The 20439-nt window shown below is 32.6% G+C and overlaps 4 protein-coding genes and 1 long non-coding RNA gene across 11 annotated transcripts; 2 read left to right on the top strand and 3 right to left on the bottom strand.

Moving 5' to 3' along the window:
• Positions 1 to 987: 987 nt before the first annotated feature.
• LOC126683011 (uncharacterized) lies at positions 988 to 8157 on the top strand. Of its 2 annotated transcripts, XM_050378825.2 has the most exons (8): positions 989 to 1319; positions 1508 to 1713; positions 1800 to 2220; positions 2301 to 2508; positions 3093 to 3200; positions 3295 to 3447; positions 3532 to 3601; positions 7946 to 8157. In XM_050378825.2, the coding sequence occupies exons 1-8, from the start codon at positions 1099 to 1101 to the stop codon at positions 8023 to 8025; spliced, it is 1467 nt and encodes a 488-aa protein (XP_050234782.1). In that variant the 5' UTR covers positions 989 to 1098; the 3' UTR covers positions 8026 to 8157. The 2 variants fall into 2 exon arrangements, with proteins under 2 accessions (XP_050234783.1, XP_050234782.1); XM_050378826.2 differs by lacking the exons at positions 3532 to 3601; positions 7946 to 8157 and having other exon boundaries at positions 988 to 1319; positions 3276 to 3442.
• A 936-nt stretch (positions 8158 to 9093) lies between these two features.
• LOC126682831 (uncharacterized) lies at positions 9094 to 10257 on the bottom strand. Its single transcript, XM_050378592.2, has one exon. It carries the CDS (start codon positions 10211 to 10213, stop codon positions 9257 to 9259), a length of 957 nt encoding a protein of 318 aa, XP_050234549.1. The 5' UTR covers positions 10214 to 10257; the 3' UTR covers positions 9094 to 9256.
• LOC126682262 (pentatricopeptide repeat-containing protein At2g21090) lies at positions 10213 to 15524 on the bottom strand. 6 transcript variants are annotated; one of them, XM_056106063.1, is made up of 6 exons: positions 13295 to 15524; positions 12827 to 12890; positions 12608 to 12723; positions 11933 to 12030; positions 11315 to 11383; positions 10213 to 11123 (listed from the first exon to the last, which is right to left on the bottom strand). In XM_056106063.1, exon 1 carries the CDS (start codon positions 15291 to 15293, stop codon positions 13482 to 13484), a length of 1812 nt encoding a protein of 603 aa, XP_055962038.1. In that variant the 5' UTR covers positions 15294 to 15524; the 3' UTR covers positions 10213 to 11123; positions 11315 to 11383; positions 11933 to 12030; positions 12608 to 12723; positions 12827 to 12890; positions 13295 to 13481. The 6 variants fall into 6 exon arrangements, with proteins under 6 accessions (XP_055962038.1, XP_055962035.1, XP_055962036.1 ...); XM_056106060.1 differs by having other exon boundaries at positions 10213 to 11383; XM_056106061.1 differs by lacking the exon at positions 11933 to 12030.
• On the top strand, positions 12864 to 17173 carry LOC126682264 (uncharacterized). The gene is made up of 2 exons (XR_007641423.2): positions 12864 to 12952; positions 16710 to 17173. It is a non-coding gene; the product is annotated as an uncharacterized LOC126682264 (long non-coding RNA).
• LOC126682263 (anthocyanidin reductase ((2S)-flavan-3-ol-forming)) lies at positions 16041 to 20062 on the bottom strand. The gene is made up of 6 exons (XM_050377871.2): positions 19857 to 20062; positions 17773 to 17939; positions 17119 to 17319; positions 16767 to 16926; positions 16449 to 16662; positions 16041 to 16282 (listed from the first exon to the last, which is right to left on the bottom strand). Exons 1-6 carry the CDS (start codon positions 19981 to 19983, stop codon positions 16141 to 16143), a joined length of 1011 nt encoding a protein of 336 aa, XP_050233828.1. The 5' UTR covers positions 19984 to 20062; the 3' UTR covers positions 16041 to 16140.
• Between the last annotated feature and the right edge of the window lie 377 nt (positions 20063 to 20439).

Here is a 20439-nt window from a genome sequence, read left to right as displayed (position 1 = left end):
CTTCCAACGACTCAGGATTTGAATCATTGAGTGAATCTTAATATTTCTTGTTCTTTTTATAGCCATGCAAACTGCTCCTTTATCTTATATATCATTGTCAACATGCTATAAGAAAATCCGGTTCTCTCCCTTTTTATCCTTTCATTCTTCATGGTTTTAGTTTTAGATGGTTAACCATTATGGCTGAATTGTTACATCCGAATGACTCTAGCACGTCTATCTTGATTTGTTTTGTGATACTGTATGGCATATGTGAAAGTCCAAAAATTCTATTGCGTTTCAATCCATATAAATCTTACTGGAAGTGGTCGTTAATAGTCTGTAAGCTTGTTCGAGTTCCAATTAGTCCAATAATCGCATTTTGGTTCCTACTTTATCTCGGGTAACACTAATAACTTTTCGGTTAGAGGTGGTCTCTACTACTTCACCCAACACTATTAAGATTTAACTTTGATGCCGCAATGCATAAGGCATTACAATTCTGTATGGTTGTTGTTGTCGCCAAGGATTGGACGAGTACGGTCACCGAAAGAATTTCGGCATTCTTTCCCCAACATACATACTAGAGAAAATAGTGCTTAAGGAAGCCCTGAGTTGTGCACATACATGCAGCTGAAGTAGAATTTGATTTGAAGGTGAAGCCCTCCAATTATTCCAACCCATCAACAATAACTCTTGTGCAAAAGCTTCTTGTCGGGGTATTTATAAAAATGTTTGACATCTCTCTGCTTTCTTCACTCGCGTTTCGTCTCAGTATGTTCCTCATCGTTTCAACACTAAAACTCACAACTTGGTTCAATCTCGTATTAGAATCTATTTTGTACTTTCGAAGTTTTACGAGTTATTGTATTTGCAACTTTACTACCTTTTAATATATATTTACCTCCGTTAAAGAAAGTATTAAATCTAATCAAAGTATTAATGAACAACAAAATGAAAGATTTTAGATACCCAATTAAATAAATAAAGGGGCTAAACATGAAAAGATAAAAAGCTACAGGGGCTTAAAAGATGAAATTCCTTCACCTGATAAAGAGTTTTACCCTCCCCTGAATTTTAGCGGCCATCTAATCAAGTTATTCCGGCGAAAATAAAGAAATGCCGAGCAAGAAGAACAAGAGAAAAAGACCAACAATTCATCCAAACAATAAATACGCCGACAATCCACCTGATTTTGCTCTATTAGCTTCTCTTTACCCTTCTTTTAAACCCTATGTTTTTTATTCTCGCGATGGTAAGCCCAGAATCGACTGGACCGATTTCAACTCGACTCGGGAGCTCACTCGGGTCCTTCTCCTCCACGATCATAACCTAAATTGGTAACTTTTTCCACACTTTTAATCGCCCATTTTGCTCATACAAATTTGCATGCTGGTTTAGTTCAGTAATTTATGGTATTTTCTGGTTTTAGTGTATATGTAGGTTAACTGTTTGATAAAATGTCACAATGAAATTGAATTCTCGTTGACTGTGTTATATTTTTAATGATTTTTACACGAACTTGTAGGTGGATTCCGGATGGGCAGCTTTGCCCCACAGTTCCAAACAGATCAAACTATATCCATTGGATTGAAGATCTTCTTTCGTCGGATATCATTCCGAAGATTAACACGAATGGGGATACTGTGAAAGGTTTTGATATTGGCACGGGAGCTAACTGTATTTATCCGCTCCTCGGTGCATCTCTTGTAGGATGGAGCTTTGTTGGATCAGGTACCCTTTTTGTTAAACTATAAGCAGAATATTCAAGTGTTTCGAGTAATGCGCTTGGATTTTTATGATGCGTAATTTGGTTGCAGATGTGACTGAAGTAGCTCTAGAGTGGGCAGAGAGAAATGTTAAAAACAATCCACATGTTTCGGAATTAATTGAGATTAGAAAGGTTACAAACTGTCGAGATGTCCTTTCTATTGAATGTTCTCGTAATGTTGAACCTGAAAATTTGGGAAGCGGAATGGATATGCATGAAAGTGTTGTTGAGGAGGTGGTGGATGCAAATACGAATTATCATGGACGAATACTTGTTGGTGTAGTTAGGGAAGGTGAGAAGTTTGATTTCTGCATGTGTAATCCTCCATTTTTTGATTCCATGGAGGAAGCAGGACTGAACCCAAAAACTTCTTGCGGTGGAACTCCTGAGGAGATGGTTTGTCCTGGTGGGGAAAAGGCGTTCATTGCTCGTATTATTGAAGATAGTGTTCTACTGAAGGAGTCCTTTAGGTTTGTATTCTCATTCTTCCTGTTTATCAATATTCTTAATTGTGCTGTATTTGTCTTTATTTTGCACACCTTTTCTATAGATGGTTCACTTCGATGGTTGGGAGGAAAATAAACTTGAAGTTCCTCACCTCAAAGCTTAGGGAGGTTGGAGTCACTGTTGTAAAGACAACAGAATTTGTACAAGGACAAACATGTCGATGGGGGCTTGCTTGGTCTTTTGTGCCACCTGCCAGGAAGATAATATCACCTCAAGTCGTCGAGAAGCGTATCGTCTCTTTTATGCTTGAGGTCTAGTTACTTTTCCACTTGCTGTCATAAGTTTATCTTGACTTTCTTTTGTTCTTTCCAATGTCAACAAATCAAAACCTGAAGTTCTGCATTTAAAATTTCAACATAGGGGTGATGGATCATGGTGATTTATTTCACAGGATCTAATTTCCTTAACAGAAATATGAGATGGATATTTTACTTAACACTGAACCTGTGCCCTATTGATTGATTTTTTTGAATCTTGCCACTATTGTTGTTGCTTTTCTTGCTACCCTTCTTTCTTCCAGCCTGCTTTTGTGTTTGACTTTTATGTTGATCAGTTTCATCCTAAAAGATATAGGTAAATTACAAAGAGATGTTTTCCCCCAGAGTGTACAAACGAATTATGTGTTGCTTTGTAGATTTTATTCTTTTCTGATCATATACTGCTTTAATGAAATTACCAACAGCCTTTTCAAGTTCTTACAAGCCAATTATTGTGCTGCTAGATTATGGTTGTATTACGTCTCCGGTGGACGGGCATGCATGTCTGCATCACTACATCACATTATACGTTTCATTTTGAACATCCGTATTTCATGTGACATTTTGCTACCTCGCAGGGACTTCAACGCCAATTTAGTGCCTTAGATGTATTACAATCAGTTGAGTCGTATTTCCATAGTAGTGGCGCATCTTGTAAATTGAATTCCACGACGTTTTCTGTTGATGTAAGAATTATCACTCTTTACTTGTCTAATTCTTGTTGCATTAAGTGTATGATATTTATGTGTCCTTATATGCAGTATGATCTTATTTTAATAGATCACTGCATCTATGGATCAATGTGATGCAATCCTAAAGAATGAAGGGAAACGCCATTGTGATGAAACTGCTGACTGGAATTCTGTGGATGAGACATTGAATCCTTCAATTTTGCAGCACCCTTCTTTACACAAGTTGTGTTTTCGTATTTCGGTATACTTACCTCCTTGTCTGGCCTTACTAAGTTTTGTTTGTAGTCTTAGGATCTTTAGGTAATTGTACTTTTTGTCCTTGCAGGTTTTTCAGCAAATCCCTGGCACCCTTTTGGTGAAAGGATCATTGCAAGATAAAGATAGTACAGTTTCAGGTATGGAGTTCCTGTTTTATTTCTGTCCTACATATATTTAAAAGTGATATTTTAACATTTTGAACAATTATTGATGCAGTTTTTAATATTTAACTATTATAAAGTAAATGGTTCGGATAAAAACAAAAACAAGCTTTGGATAAAAACCGATGCAAGTCAAGAAAAAGCATTTTCTATACAGTTAATTTGTGAAAGCATAATACGAAAGATGTATTATAGTTGAGGCCAAATTGGGGTTGGGGGTGGGGAAGACTATGATCTCTAATTTCCATCCATTTCCTTGTCATTTGGGAATGCTCCGGGGTTAAAAATATTGCGGTCAGCCGGTCACTATTCTTTAGCTCACTTTTAAAAAAGGTATTTAAAACTAACTTATTTTTTAAATGAAAATTTATTTTTCAATCACCGGTCGGTATATTAATGAAATTCGGTCAAAATAAACTTTTTTGGAGATGAAACATCTCAGGAATCATCTTCGCATTATACAAGCCACATCAACGCTTTATATTAAACACCCGCCACATCACACCCATAACAACTCTTTTCATTAATACGTGATAGACTAACATCTCTCTTCACCCATCTTCTCCATCTCCTCTTTGACATCTCTTTCCTTTTTTTCCGATTTTCGCTTCAACATCTCCTACTGCTACACTTACATTTCGCTAACTAACTTCATACTTAACACATCTTGAAAATAAGTGTGTTAACTGAAAAAGCACTACTGATTTAGTTAAAAAAATAAACTGCCACTGAAATCATCAATTTAAAGGCCAACCAGAGCAATTCTATTGTAAGTCGGTCAAATGTTTGTGTTAATTTTTTATTATTCTTATTATTTATTTTAGGATTTGTAAAGTTTAAAAAATTTGAAATTGGATTTTTAAAATATAATCGTAATTTGTTTTACTATATGAAAAAATTGCAGCCTTTAACATCATTCAATTTTCAAACAACAAACAAAGAGTAAATGTATTTGAAAGGCTAATTAGAGATATTAGAACTGCTTTAAAGGCCAAATTGCATAACAAAAACCGACCTTTTATGACGATGATGTATACCGTCTTCATTTTTTTAATTGTTGATAATTATAATTACTAGTTTGTATAGTACATTGTTATGCAAAACAAGTTTTAGTTGTTTATGGCTTTTGTTCTGGTTGATATTTTATGCTTTAATTTTATGTTATAAATAATAAAAATATAGTAAATGTTCTACTATTTGATGATGTTATCAACCGGTTTACTGTTTCTCTGCAATTGGTTTTCTGATTATTGAACTGAATGGTCCTTGTTAGGATTTATGATTTTATATGAGGTCTTCTGAAATTTAAAATTGGAGTTTTTGAAATTGGAGTTCTCTGAAATATGATTGTTATGTTTATTTATTATGTCTTTTTATTATTGAAACATCTGGTCCTTGTTGTCTCAATGTATTCCTAGAGTAAAGTCTGAATATTTTGCAGTTAGATTGAGCACAAGTGTGCGATGATCGTGCTGTTTGATACCGTAGGATAGCTGGCTATATCGACTACTCTTGTGAAGACAAGATTTGCAGAATTGAGTTAGATAGCATCGGGTGAAGTTTAGGGTTTCAAGTTGAGCTATATAAGTTGTTCTAGATATTAGATGGCAATGATATAAGGATTTCTGATAATTGGGCTATGATAGAAATTATTATCAATTCTGATGGTCTGCTTATAGCTTCCGGGGCAAATGGTAAAAAGACTGAATTTATTTTTCTTGAATAAAGTAATAGATGAGGGTGTAGCTATGAATGTAGGAGGCTAAACAAAATTATGAGTAGGAAGAGGACTATATAGTAGAGTTAAAACAAAATGAAGGAGAGACAACATATAATAAGAAACTAATGAGAAAACATCAAAAAACAAGAAAGTGAGCATGATAATAATTTATACGACTCAGATTGTAGTTTTAATGGAAATGAGGACGTCGAGAGGATGATGGTCTGTTTGAAGAAAGTAGAAGAGGAGAGGCTGGAACATTATGGTACTGACAGCATATATATAATGAAATTTAGGTCTAACACAAAAAACGATTCAAGACATATTGCAAATGGCTGTCTGTTCTGTTAATGGACTTCACCTATGAATAAAGACAACGCAAGAGTATAGCTGTCTAAGGGCTTACAGTATCAGACATCAATTCGTAATGGATTGCTGGAACATACAAAAAGTACTTTAGGGGAAATCCTTTAGAATAGCGTTATACAGGTTGTGAGTTCCAACTAGGAGGCATGTATAAACATATAGAGGTAAAGCTATAGCTCTCAAGATAATTAATGGTGATGAAATTGAGCAGTTCAATATGCCTAGAGAATTGAACTCCTTAATCATAAGTCACCCATGATCAATTATATTTAAACAGAGCAATAGTACTTTTGGAGGCATGTATGTCTGCATTGAACTTTTGAAAGCTGGTTTTGAAGCTAGATGTGCATAAGTCATTTCTGTTAATGGTTAAAGGGATTATGCGGAAAATTGCTGTATACTACCAATAGCACGAGCTGCGTTATCGGTGATTTATAGATCAACAATAGTTATCGCAGGCCTTTATGAGCGACGTACGGAAAGTATTTTTAAAAATATTTTTGGCCTTTGGAGACTTCTTAAATCCAAATTTTTGCATTCATTGTCAATTATAATCAAAATCTTTTCTTTTTTGTAATTTTGTCCCAACTTTTCAGGTTTGTTGTAATTGGGTCATAATTTGTACTTGTGGAAAAAAAAATTACCTGCGTGGTATGGGTAAATTATGTTCTATGTTTTGTATTTGACATGTCTCCAGGCTTGTTCATATGGTATCTGAATGTATTGCCACGTAGCTCTTTTTCTACATAAACACAAATTGAGACGCCATATTTGCAAGAAATCTAAAAAGTTGGGAACAAAATGCAAAATATAAAAGTTGTAATTGATTTATAACGCAAAGGTTTGGATTTAAACAGTCTATAGACTAAATTTTTTTGAACCTGTCTATTTTCTATAATTGGATGGTTTGTAATGTTCTTTTTTTTTTGTTGCGTTTGTGATACAGTAGACCCTCTAATAGTTAATATTTAATAAATTTATAATTCTAATAATTAATAGAAAATTGAGAGAACCAACTTTGTTCCACGTTGGATAATTAATAATTCTATTATTTAATAATTAATAAAATTTAAAATATATTGTATATGATTATCAATTATTAAAGAAATTTTTTAAAATAAATATATAACAATTTGAGACAATATTAACTTTAATTCATAAAATGGAAGCTAAAATACCATTAAATTATGATCTTTTTTATTTTTTTGAGAGATTTTAGAAAAAGTTATTAGATAAACAAGTCAAAGTAAGTAAACTATCTCTAGTATAAAAAATATTAAAAATTATTTTATTTTATGAATACAATTTTTTAATAATTATTTTTTGTTTTGATATCAATTGATATTTTTTAAATTGAATATAAAATTATTTCTTTTAAATTGAGTGATTGTAAAGTGTATTTAGTTAGTTTTTTTATAATATAATATTAATATTAGGTTTATTAATGTAGATGCTTTAAAATATCTTTTTTATCTTTTATAATTTTTGTATACAAATCCAATAAATTAATAATTCTAATAATTAATAATTTTTTGATCCACCATGAGTATTAATTATTAGAGGGTTGACTGTATAAAGGATCTATTAGTCATTGTGACATTCTTTTCTATTTTGAACATCAATTATGTGCGATTCGTTAGATGAAAACTTTGACTAGCGGAATGAGAGTTTGGCTTTTGTTTTTGCTGCAAAACTCATTTAATTAGAAGTATCTAGCAATTAGCACTACAATTGCCTGTTATTGGTACCTAGCAGGAGGAGTCTCCAGTCCTTCAGTTGGTCCCTTTTTTGCTCTGCACTGTTACATATTTTCATAACTACTGATATATATGTTGCACGGAAATTTCTTCAGCGATTCGTTTTTGTTTCCAGAGAAGTTTCTGAAGCTCCGAAACTCTACATCTATAACATTTTCTCATAAAAAAATAATGTTCCGTCGTTATCCATTTCAGTATTTTTTTCGTTTCCGGTATCTGTTCATGTGCTATATAGTGGCCACTAGTAGCCATACTTGGCATCCAAAATTCATCGGTTATAAAGTGCTAATGAGAGGCTACAGCAGCTCATAGATTTGCAGTTGAAATGTCCATAGCTGCTTGGTGAATCTTATGTTTTATACACTATCGCCCATATAACATATTAGGCTGCAAGCATGTGGTACACTAATTTTGTGCACTGAATTAAACGTATATGCTTAAATGATTTATATAAAGTCTCTGGACTGTTCATTGCAGGAGTATTCTCACCAATTATCCAACGGTTGGAAGAAATGCTGAGATGTAAATTCTGTAGAGCAAAGCCAGCCGTTAGTTAAAGGCAGTCGTCGGATATATACGCCAGAGTCTTTGAAGTAGCAGAAGCTGTAATGTGTAGATTATTACATTTTTGTTATCATTGTCATTTTCTATATTCTATTTTAAAAAATATTTTATAATTTTTTAGCATATTTTTCTTTTTCATATTATTTTAATGATTAAATATATTTTACAAGATAATTAATGATAATGTATCATTTCAAAGTAACAATAACTATTATTTTGTTTGTTTTCTAGTGTTAGTAGTGAAAATTGTTAGGTGAAATGGAGTTGGTAGTGAAAATTACTTTACCCAATTAGTAAGGGAATAATATAAACAAAAAACTTGGTAATTTATGTTTTTATACATGTTTAAACCAATTAAGAGATTTTCTATAATTATTTTTATGGCCAATTTAAGAAAATAAATTTATTCTTATTGTGCAGCTCATGATCCAAGTATTGTACATCCATATAGGGTTATCTTTGTCGGCAGGTTTATATTTAATTTCAAAATTCGAACTTCCATTTCTAATTTTATAAGAATAAAAATCTTGTGGGACTAAAATTGTAAAAAACGTGCAATCACATAAAGAATAAAGTTCCTCGCAGCTTTTAAATGATTTTTTTAAAGAAAGTCTCGACATATAAATTTCTTCTTTTGATTCAATTATTTTCTAGTTTTACTATAAAAAAAAACTTTACCTTCTTTTTCAAATGGAATAATACTGATATAAATGGAAAAAATGGCTATTCCAGCTCAATGTATGAACTGGATGATCCCTAATCAGTATGCATAAACAAATATGTTTAATTTAAATTAAAACAACTTACCAAAACTATCACAAGAAGTAAAAATATTCCGGTAACATAATGTTTATGGAACAAGTTCCTAAACTTGTGATCGGGATCAAATAACTCATTAGATCAATTAAGGAATATACTCTATATTTACGTCGATCTCTGAACTTATTCATATTATGTAAAATTTTATTTTTAATTGACCTAAAAGTAAAAACTATTGTTCTTAATTGATCAAACAGATTGCGCGTGTAATTAATCTCGACTCACAAATTTAACCTGTTCAATTTGTATGTGCAAAACCCAAAATCATCCACTCAGAAACACTTTATACATCACACATAAAGCAATACAAACAAATAACTTTACACATCACAATTTTCATAGTGGAAAAATAATCTATGAACAAGAACAAGTAAAAGGAATTGTAAAACACTTAAAAATATCAAATCAAGCCTTCCCTTCAACCCTAGCTTGTGTTACACCAACACAAGCATCAACAAAATCCTGATCAATAAAATCAGTAGACAAGATCTGCAACCGATCCGCACATCCTTTAGCGAAACACTGAGTTATGAACAGCCTAGCGTATCCGTGAATCCGACCTGTCACCGGTTTCACACATAGGACCGGATTATCCGCCTGAGGAGTAACCGTATTTTCGACCCTGTAAAAATATTTTCTTGAAGAAACTGGCTGTTGCTCACTCAAATGTTTAATGTTGTTATCAAATTTTGTTGATGGCAAATCTGTATCAATCCAATTATCTTTCAAATACCCTGAACTCCATAAAGGGCTTCCGTGCTTCGGCTGGGGCGATTTTCTTGGCTTCCAAACACAAATTACTCTCTTCGGCAACAATTCTGCAACTGTCTTACCAAAAACATGACCATCCTGATGAATCAGGTATTCACCAAGCTGTTCTTCCAAGAACTTGTCGAAATCCGGTGGATCTTCATGACCGAATTCTGTCCTGATTTCAAGAATTATAATCTCAGACTGAGTTTCAGACAAGAATTTCTTGACATCATTGATAACAACATCAACACTATACGTCGTCAGGATTCCATGGCAAACACGACGATCTTCCTGAACGCGAATATCAAGAACCCGAGCACCTGTAGAAAGCTGTTTGTATATTGACATAGATTGACATTGAGCAAACGGTCTAGAAATCATAGCAATTCCAATCTTATTCGTAGCAGAATCGTGGGTTCCGGGCCAGACGATCTGGTTTATACGAAGCTTCTCGGGGTTTAGATTAGCCATCCAATTCTTTCTGTCAGGAGGATGATATTCGGAACCTGGATACGCTTCGCCGCAGGTTCCTTTAAGATCACACAGAGTTTTTTTCTCGGTTGAGATTGCTTTTCTTCTCTCTAATTGTTTAGAGACATGAGCACCCATGATTGGTTGAATCAATCAACGGTCAAGAACAAAAAGAAGAAGAAAAAATGGTGGATCTTTCTTCTTCCTGTTCTTGAAGGTAATGGAGAAGGTAGACAAAGAAAAAGTATTGAGTTTATGGGGTTTAATATACAACATTCTAACGTCAATTTTGTGGAGTTACTCTACGGTTAAGACTTTAGTTTATGAGTTGTAGATATACTGATTTTTGAGATTATTTTCTAGTTTCTACCCTTTATATAGAATATTTTTTACTAAAGGTTTATCTCGGTTTCTGAATTTGTGACTCGAGGTCAAATAACTAGCTTTCGGCCATTTAATTAGTTGGAAATATTACTATCTATTTTTAAGTCAATTAAGGACCGAAATGATCCAATTTCGTCTTTAATTGACATTAAAATAAAGAATATTGCCCGTAATTGATTAAAATAGCTGAAATTGAATTATTTGATCTCAAATTATAAATTAAAGGATCAAATTGACTCTTTACTCGATTTTTTTTAATAACTTAAAATCTAACATATTTCATTATGAGCCAATTGTCAAGTGATCGGATTAGTATTTTTATTTTATAAAAAAATTTAGACTCAAGTTCAAACCATCTCGTGATTATACCAATATATTAAGACGAGAATTTATCACATTTACGATGAACGTAAAAATAAAAATTATTTTTTATTATATAGCTAGCTACTTATTGAATTTCCAATGTAATATCTTGGATTAGGAAAAAGACTTGCCTTGTTGTCTTTTGTATATTGTGTGTGGCCTTGAATTATTGGTGGAGGGTCAAAATCAATGTAAAATTGTAATAGATGTAGCATTTGTTGGTTGGTCCACTTGTATGGCTGTCCAAATTTGTCTTTAAGTTTGTTGGTTGTTTGCTATGACCTTCCTTTAAACAAATAAACTTCACAATCATATGGGAGATTTTGAGCCAAAATCATTTCCACGTGTCATCAAAATAACAATCCCCAACATTAGAGTAGATAATTTAATAAATTAAAAAATAAAATAAAATAAATTGAAACATCCACTAATTGATCATGATGAGAATTAAAGGGCTCAATTGGAATCAATCTATGGTTCAAGTTAATTCACCTTGGAATCAATGGATATGTATGGCTCCTTCAACCAAATAGCCTTTGAAAAATATTATGATCCGGCAATCTGTTAGGAAGCACTCAAATGATGATGAACATAATCGAAAGTAATGCGCTCAATCAATCATCTAATTTTAATTTTGAAGCTTACATAAGGGTCTTCTTAATTAATTAATAATCGATATTTCATCACTAATATCAGTATTAGACTAATCGAAACTCATATCGGATGAAATCAAATAATACATGAAATTGATTAATATCTTTTTCTTTTTCTAGTACCATCAAGCAAATGCTTCAAAATATGTGTGAAATAAAAGAGTCAATCTTTGCTATATGAAAAATGTATAAGAATTTCTTATTTATTTTTGTTATATGAAAATGAGGAATTTTTGGCGTTTGTATAATCCACGATCTAAGCAGCACGTTGTCCAGCGTACATATCATTTGAACTATAGGTTATTGGTTTGAGTAAGAAAACTCCAAATAGGAAAACAAGTAAATAAGCTGTAATTTTATACCTCCACATAACAAATTATAACATTATCACATATTCATTTGGATAAGGAACAAAGTTTTCATAAGCATTTAAAGCTTGAAGATGAAGGAGGCCTACCATGTGCATTCAATATTCATAGTCTTGCTCAATGATTCAAGATAGTGAATGTCCCCACAACCTCAACTCCTTGTAACTTATAAGCAAGTTGTATATATCTATCATATGAATCACACCACTTAAATATCAATTTATACCCTCAATTTGTACATACCGGTCAATTAATATAGAAATTAACTATCAAATTAGTCAAAATAATTACCAATTAGCTCTTATAAACCCCGTGCATATATCCCTATCTCCATGAGTAAATTAGACATTTATGATCAAATTTGGTAATAAAATTAATTTATGAGCTAATTGACCAAAGTGTGCAAGTGGAGGGAGAAATTGATATTTAAGCTTGAATCACACAAACCATGTGATACATAACAAAAAATTTACCCCAGCTAAACAATTTGTCAATCACAAGATCATTTATATTTAAAATATTTCACTTGGTCTTGTATATTCAAATGCAACAAGAACAAGGTCACCTAATCTTTACTTTCCAAATAGTACACAGAAACCGAACAACCATTAATAAAGGAAATTAGAGCCATCCAAAGCAGTGTGATATATGTTGAATATTGTTTTTTTTTATCCCTACAAAACCAGAAAAAAAGAAAAAGCATTCGGACAATAGTTGTAAATCAGAACTAAGTTTCTTGTATCGAAGGCAAGGAAATAACTTACTATGATGTGAAATCCACCTCTTTCCGGCAGCTTTTCCATCTTTGAAATTCATTTCACAGACTTGCCCACTCATACCTATCTTGCTGCAAAGTCGGGCCCAAAATATAATGAACTTGCTGCAAATTGAAAGAACCAGAAAGCAACACATATCATATACAAACACCAAGAAGAAAATGTCAATAGGAAATCAGTGAACGCATAGAAGACTGAGAAAAACACCTTCAATCTTCAGTAAGATGGCTACCAAAATAATCCATTTCCTTTACGGGAAACACGTACAAAGCTGCAGAAAGATAAGGTCTAACTAAGAACTAGCTGTACCCAATTGAACAAGCATACAAACAGGTAAATCATACTAATACCAAATTCAGTTTAAATTGTTAATGCCCCATATCGATATGTTCATCTATGTGCATACATCATATTTTAAACAAACATTTCTTACTGTATAATAACATTTATTAAAGTTTGGCAAAAATGCATTTCTACAGAGTCTGTATGAAGTCATCAAACCTCTAAAGTCTCTATATGAGAATCAAAATCCAAAAACAAGAACAAAATTGAGAATGAATGTTTCCCTTTATCCCAATTTATTGAATAAATAACAAATGAAAACAATTACAACAGAAAGCAGGACAGTTTCATGTAATGTAATTGCTGGTCTAATTTTCTTTAACAAAATCTCACCAATTATTGTATTCTGGAGATTCAATATTTCAATTCTGTAAATGCATAACTGAACTACATGCTACTGCACCAGAAACCCAGCTCATTCAAATGAAGTTAGATGTAACAGTTTGAGTAAAACTGAACGAAGTAATAAACTTGTACTTATCCTTCCATTCCACTTGAAATAAGAAACAACGGCAATCTTCTACCTCTCACAATTAGGTGACGAAACCTCTTCTTCCATGTGGCCAGCTAATTGTTCCAAAACTAAATATATTACCTCTTTCAAAGGGTGTAACCTATCTGTTACAGTGAATGAATGCACCTTATTTTCAATTTCTATCCAACTAAGGGCTCGCTCCTTCCTTATTTGTCTCTCATTCATAAGATGTCTCACCTTCTCTACCAATTCCCACCGTCCAAGCGCACCATATATACTTGATAGTAATACATAAGCCGCAGAAGATTGAGGCTTCAATTCAATAAGTTTTTCAGCTACTTTACTTCCCAATTCTATATTTCCATGGATTCTGCACACACCTACTAAGGCATTCCAAATTTGATCATTTGGCTTACATGGCATCTTTTCAAGTTGATTAATCAACTTATCAAAATGTCCTGAACGGCCTAGGAGATCAATCAAGCATGCATAATGTTCCTGACTAGGAACGATCCCGTGACAACTAGTCATGGAGTCGAATATCCTAAGCCCTTCATGAACAAGACCTGAATGACTGCATGCATTAAGAATTACAACCATTGTTATCCCATCTGGCTTCATGCTTAATCCAATCATGTCATTGAACATCTGTATAGCCTCTTCACCTCGACCATGCTGTGCGAGGGCAGAAATCATAGTATTCCATAAAACAACATCCCGTTTATCTCCCATAAGATCAAAAACCAATCTTCCAATATTCAACCAGCCGCATTTTGAATACATGTCAATGAGAGAGCTAACAACAATTGTATTAGGTCTGAAATTGGTGCGTATCAAATAACCATGTATTTGTTTACCATGATTAAGTGAAGCTATACTAGCACAAGCACAAATACAACTACTAAAAGTAAATTGATCCGGTCTATAATGAAGTTCCATCATCATTGTAAACAACTCGAGTGCCTCGTGACCTAAGCCATGTCTAGCATATCCAGCAATCAAAGATGTCCAAGAAACAGGATTCTTATTAGGCATCAAATCAAACAGCTCTTTAGCTGCCTCCATATCACCCAATTGAGCATACCCTGAAACCATTGTCGTCCAAGCAAGAACATCCCTAACAATCATCTCATAAAATAACCTCCTTGCACCACCCATTTCACTGCATTTTGCATAGGCATCAAGAATGGAACTCGAAATCACCAAATTTGATAAGAACCCAGCAACCAAAACCTGCCCATGAGCCTGCCTACTAAGCTCCAGTTCCTTAATCTTCACACAAACTTTCAACAAACCCGCAAAACTATACGCATTGTATCCTATTCCCAACTCTCTAAAATCCCTATAAAACCTCAACGCCTCCTCGCAGAACCCGCTCTGCGCATAAGCGATCACCATAGTGTTCCATGACACAACATCTCGCTCCGTCATTTGATCAAACAGCTTCCTAGCCGGCTTAATCTTACCCAATTTAGCATACCCAGAAAGCATATTATTCCAAGAGTACAAATTTCTAACAGACATTTTGTCGAACACCTTACATGCACTATCAAAATCGCCGCAATTTGAATACATATTGATTAAATTATTAGCTAAAAGCGTATTGGGTCTCTTCATACCAGTTAACTTCAAATACAAATGAACCCATTTTCCCAATTTAAGAGATTTGGAATTTGCGCACTGTTGGAGAAGGTAAGCTAGGGTTTGAGCGGGCAAGCGAATGCCTCTGCGTGATAAGAGATGGAGAGAAGAAATTGCTTGGTAGAGCTGGCCAGAAGAAACTAAATTAAGAAGGGATTTTACTACGCAAGGAGTTTGTTTTGTGCGAATTGATTGAGATTTTGAGAAGGAGGGCATTGGAGAAGGGAACCATGTGAAGTATATGGTGACCTAGGTTTTGCAATTGTGTTCATCATTCATGTTAAAATTGGTTTAAGTGTGATTTTTCCGGCGACACTGGCAGTTTCCGATCTGTCAGGCGAAGCTCTTTTGCCTGAGTGAGGCCGTGATTTTATGTTTTGCTATGTCAGCAGACTGTCTAACATGAACAAACCTATCAATTCACCCCTCAACTTTAATAGAAATTTCAAAAGATTCATTTTTAATATGTTTGAACAAAATAAACTCACACCTTATCCAATTTAAATCATTTTAACATCTAAAATTAGGGGAGAGTATCGGTCGGTTCAGTAGTGGACGAGAAAAATTGAATTAAAAATTAGAAATAGGCCTAAAAAACATCAACGTTAACCAATTTTACATTCATTACTTTCAATTATAGCATTTTAGTCAATTTAATGGCAGTCTTCCAAAGAAAGCCAAATATTTTTAATCTTTTACAATTTTAACCATTTCTAACATTTTTCAATTAAAAATATTTATCAAAATTAAGATACAATTGGCGAAATTTAAAAATTTGGTTAGAATTAAAAAAGTTAACAGTATATTTTCGATGCAAAAACTTTTAAATTGTATAGTCGGTTAAAATTAAAACATGTTTATTAAAAATAGACTATAACTTGTAATTTTTAAAAGTTTTGAATAGAATTGACCGCAACGTAGAGATTTAATTTTTCTTTTTAGTGATTAGGTCGGAAAGATATAACTTGAAACGAATGAGCAATTGACATTGCTTAAGAGCAAATTAGCCTTATAAAATTATTACATAACACAACAAAGCAGAAGACAGCTCTACTCTTTGAACTCACTTAAGCATGCCCATAGCCTTTAAGTATTCCACAGTTTGGTCATAAATCTCTTCAATCCCATACTTGAAACAGAATCCTTCACCAATGAGCTTCTCTGAAGACAATTTCAACTTGGCCTTCGATGCTAAATCTCCAAAACTGTAATTAACATTTAAAATAACAAAAATCCTGAAATAACGGACATCGGAATGGAACAAACATTGTTTACATGAATAGATAACAAACGTAAAGTTTCGAATTTATTAAAACGTAAGACTCAAAAAGTTTCCGTGCAACATAATTGTTGAGGGTAGTATCGGCTTACTCAGTAGGAACTTGGTAGTCAGGATATCTGTTCTTGAGGAATTTGGCAAGCTCAGGAACACTGGTATTAACACGACAACATATATACCGTCCTGAAGCCGAATCTTTCTCAGCTAAATACACATGGGCACGACAAACATCCTCTACATGCGCTACGGATATCGATCCTGACAACATTTGCATTCCTTTCAATCCATTTATCATATACTCATTTCCTGAAAATTAATCAATTACGCTTATGCAGAGTTATTTAATTTGTCAGAATATTAAAAGCAAGAAAAAAACCAATGCTCAGATTCTGATTGAAGCAAAGTAAAACCTGTGATCAATGATGCTGCCAGGTTTACACTGTCAGGAACATCATGAGTCAGAGACGGACCGGCCATGAGAGTCGGAACGATCGTTATGAGATCGATGTTATTTTCTCGAGCGAATTTCCAAGCTTCCTTCTCCGCTAGCGTCTTCGAAACAGAGTATCCCTGCATATATGTAGTAAAAATTGAATATATATTTTTGGTTGTCCATCCGGTTTCTAGGGTTTTGCCCTGACTAATCCGGATCCGACCCACGTCGCGCACGTGAGATGGTGGGTGAATCTGCTAGCGGGGAAGTAAAAATTGAATATAAGAAACTAAAGATTAAATAGTTTGTTTGAGTAGATTATTAGTTACCCAAGTGGGTGGCTTCTCTGAAGTCAAGTAGTCAATATCAGTCCAATTTTGCTCATCCATGACCAAATCTGGACCGTTAAGCTTATTGATTGACACAGCTGCAGCTGAAGAGGTGAGGATGACTCTTTTAACTGTTTTTGTATTTGCACAGGCTTTCAATACATTATGTACTCCTTGTATTGCTGGCTTGATCATTTCGGTCTACATCCTCCAATTAAACATTTATTAAAAATATTTCATTCGTTTTGACTTTTAATATTAGTATTAGGCTAAATGTACCTAATGTTATTTAAAAAATGATAAAATGAATCCTCGTTTAACAAATTGTTGTGATGCGTAATTACGCAAACATCGATAACATGTGGCATACACGTGACATTGACAGATTATCCAATTTACACTTCTTTTAAAAATTACTTTCCAAATTAAAAAAAAAATTGTTCCTAAATTAAAACTACATGCGCATGCCATATGCATCCTCAACGAAATAAAAAATGTTAATAAAAAAGTTATATTTTATCTTTTTTAATATCGTTGGATATCACTTTAAAATTTAAAAAATCATTAAAAATTTAAATTAAAAATCGAATCTAAATGAACATCAAAATTGTGCATTTAGCCTTAGTATTATGTTTCTATTCAAAGATATTGTACCTCAGGATCCTGAGAAGCAAAATTAACCGGGGTTGCAACATGAAAGACAAAGTCGCAACCTGATATGGGAGCAATGAAGCTTTCTTCTTCGCTTAAATCTGCTTTAAATATTTTCAGATCGCCTAAATTTTGTAGTGCATGCAGAAAATAAATCTTCTTCTGATTGTCTGCTTGTAAGAATAAAAAGAGTGAGATTTCAAGGAAAATTAGAGATAGAAGGTATAAAAAGACAGAAGGTACAAAAAAAATCTTTAAATTTTTTAAAAAGAGCACTTAATTTTTTTAAATTATTTTTTGACTATTTAAGCCATAAATGTTTTTAAATGGTGCAAATAAACCTTCACGTTTGGAAAATAAAATCCTAATAATGACTAAAAGCATGAGGGGCTAAGTGTACAAAAATAAACTAAAAAGGTGTAACTGCTCTTTCCAAAATATTTAAAGAGTTTTTTTGCAACATTGAGGGAAAATTGCCAGTAAATAACGTAAAACACTTATGTGCTTTTTTGAATTATTTGAAAGATTTTATACCTTTATTTAGCCTATAAAAAAACTCTTTTAAGTTATTTTTTAAAAAAGCTCATTACTCCTTTTAATTAATATTTTACCATTTGAGTCCTCAATATTTTCAAATAGTATAAATAAACTCAAAAACCTGAAAAAAATAACGATAAATAACTAAAAATGTTGAGGGGTTAAATGACAAAAAAATAAACTAAAAGAGATTAAAGATTTTTTTGCACCTTTTAAAACTATTGAGAGCCCAAGTAGCAAAACGGTAACTAAAAAGATTTATGTGCTCTTTTTAGAAAAATTAAAGGATTGTTTTTACCGTTGATTTAAATTAAAACTATTGCAATAGTAAAATTCAATCATTTTCGCTCGTGAAAAATTCTTAGAAGAGTAAAATTTCAAGAGTCTTAATCCTCACATCCCAACTTTGTGAGGATTAAAATGTAAAGCCACAATGCATGCGTCCTTCCGTTTTCGAAACGTTTTAGTATCCAACACTTCAAACTATTTCGATAAATAATATAAAAATTAAACACCTAGTTCCTAAACAAACAAACAAAAAACTTAAAAGAGTTGCCACAAACAAAATGTAATCACTTACCACAAACAAAATTATAGTATAAAACCTTAAGTATTAATTTAAGTTACGGTTACAAAATCGAAAGATAAGTTATTATTTGTTAGTATAAACTTAAATTTTGAATATATTTAAATAATTTTGTTTTAATTTGTAGTAATCTATTTAAAATCTAATATATATATATATATATGTGTGTGTGTGTGTGTGTGTGTATGTGTGTGTGTGTATGTATGTACGTATATTTATATTTTTATTATTCCTTCATTTATCTCACATTTTATATCATTTTTTTTATATAATATCATACTTTTTTGAAAAGTAACTTTCGGTTTTTGTTTTGTATTGTTTTGCCTTTTTATTTTTATTCCCGTTCTACACAGGTACCATTTAAATGGGGCTGAATATATAGTTTGACCCCTGAACTTGTACCCTTTTACCCATCTAACCCCTAAACATAACGTATCCTCTATCGAACCTCTGAACTTGTCAAATAATCCGATTTGACCCCTGAACTTGATAAAAACGTAAACATTGAACCCCTCCGTACACAATTTCTTCTATAATGTTTCAAGTTACAGGTGGCACGGAGGGGTTCAACATTTACGTTTTTATCAAGTTTAGGGGTTAAATCGGATTATTTAACAAGTTCAGAGGTTCAATAGATGAGACGTTAAGTTTAGAGGTTAGATAGGTAAAAGGGTACAAGTTCAGGAGTCAAACTATGTATTAAGCCATTTAAATGGAGTTGAAGATTAATATTGAAAAAAATTCAAAACATGTGAAAGGAGCAGAAAAACATTAAATAAAATTTTGTTTTATAATTTTACTGTATCCGATTATAATTGGGTGGCACATAAAATTGCTAAAAGTGTTCTTAAAGATAGCGTTTTTTTTTGTAACAATCCACTAGTACAAATGGTGTGGCTGGAATCAAAGTTTTTTAAGCCGTTTTTCATATTAACGAAGGTATTAAAGAAAAATTAAAACCAACCTGGATTTCTAACTGTTGTGTTCACGTCATAACCTTTTTCAATTAGCAGCTTCACCAGCACAGATGCCACGAACCCACTTCCACCTATCACACATGCTCTTCTATTTTTGATGGAGTGGCTTGCCATTCTTAAGAATTAAAACTGCTACAAATTATAGAATTTATATGGTAAAGATGGTTTTAATTTTTAATTTTAATTATCTTTCAATGAGCATTAAAGAATGTTTGGTAGTGTTTTATATGCATATTTTAAAGCATTTAACTACTCATTTTAAGCATAAGGAAGTAGATAGGCATGTGACTACCAAACATTTCAAAATTTTATTAGAAAATTTCTTATTATATAAGTGATTTATACTTAATACTCTTTCAAAATAATTTCATTATAACGTATAAATCACATTATTTTTTGTATGAATTGTTGGATGCGTTATTTTACTGACTAAATGACATAGTATAATTTTTTTACTTTATTTTCTATTTTATATATTGTTGGATGCCTCATTATAATTGCTATATTGCGTAGAATTATTTTTTTAATTTCTTTTAATTTTAAATTGCATTATTATTTATTTGTGCGTTT

The sequence above is a fragment of the Mercurialis annua genome, linkage group LG5 (assembly GCF_937616625.2).
Source record: "Mercurialis annua linkage group LG5, ddMerAnnu1.2, whole genome shotgun sequence".
NCBI classification, from domain to species: domain Eukaryota; kingdom Viridiplantae; phylum Streptophyta; class Magnoliopsida; order Malpighiales; family Euphorbiaceae; genus Mercurialis; species Mercurialis annua.
The sequence above is the reverse complement of the archived record's forward strand: the minus strand, read 5'-3'. Positions and strand labels throughout refer to the sequence as shown.

Bases quoted from the DNA above. Each gene is read 5' to 3' on its own strand.
- LOC126683011 (XM_050378825.2), top strand. From the start codon at position 1,099: ATGCCGAGCAAGAAGAACAAGAGAAAAAGACCAACAATTCATCCAAAC. The intron at 2,221-2,300 runs GTTTGTATTCTC...CCTTTTCTATAG, and splicing joins CTACTGAAGGAGTCCTTTAG to ATGGTTCACTTCGATGGTTG. The intron at 3,448-3,531 runs GTATACTTACCT...TTGTCCTTGCAG, and splicing joins AGTTGTGTTTTCGTATTTCG to GTTTTTCAGCAAATCCCTGG.
- LOC126682831 (XM_050378592.2), bottom strand. From the start codon at position 10,213: ATGGGTGCTCATGTCTCTAAACAATTAGAGAGAAGAAAAGCAATCTCA.
- LOC126682262 (XM_056106060.1), bottom strand. From the start codon at position 15,293: ATGCCCTCCTTCTCAAAATCTCAATCAATTCGCACAAAACAAACTCCT.
- LOC126682263 (XM_050377871.2), bottom strand. From the start codon at position 19,983: ATGGCAAGCCACTCCATCAAAAATAGAAGAGCATGTGTGATAGGTGGA. The intron at 16,927-17,118 runs GTAACTAATAAT...ACATATATGCAG, and splicing joins CAGAGAAGCCACCCACTTGG to GGATACTCTGTTTCGAAGAC. The intron at 16,283-16,448 runs GTAAGCCGATAC...TGTTAATTACAG, and splicing joins GACTACCAAGTTCCTACTGA to TTTTGGAGATTTAGCATCGA.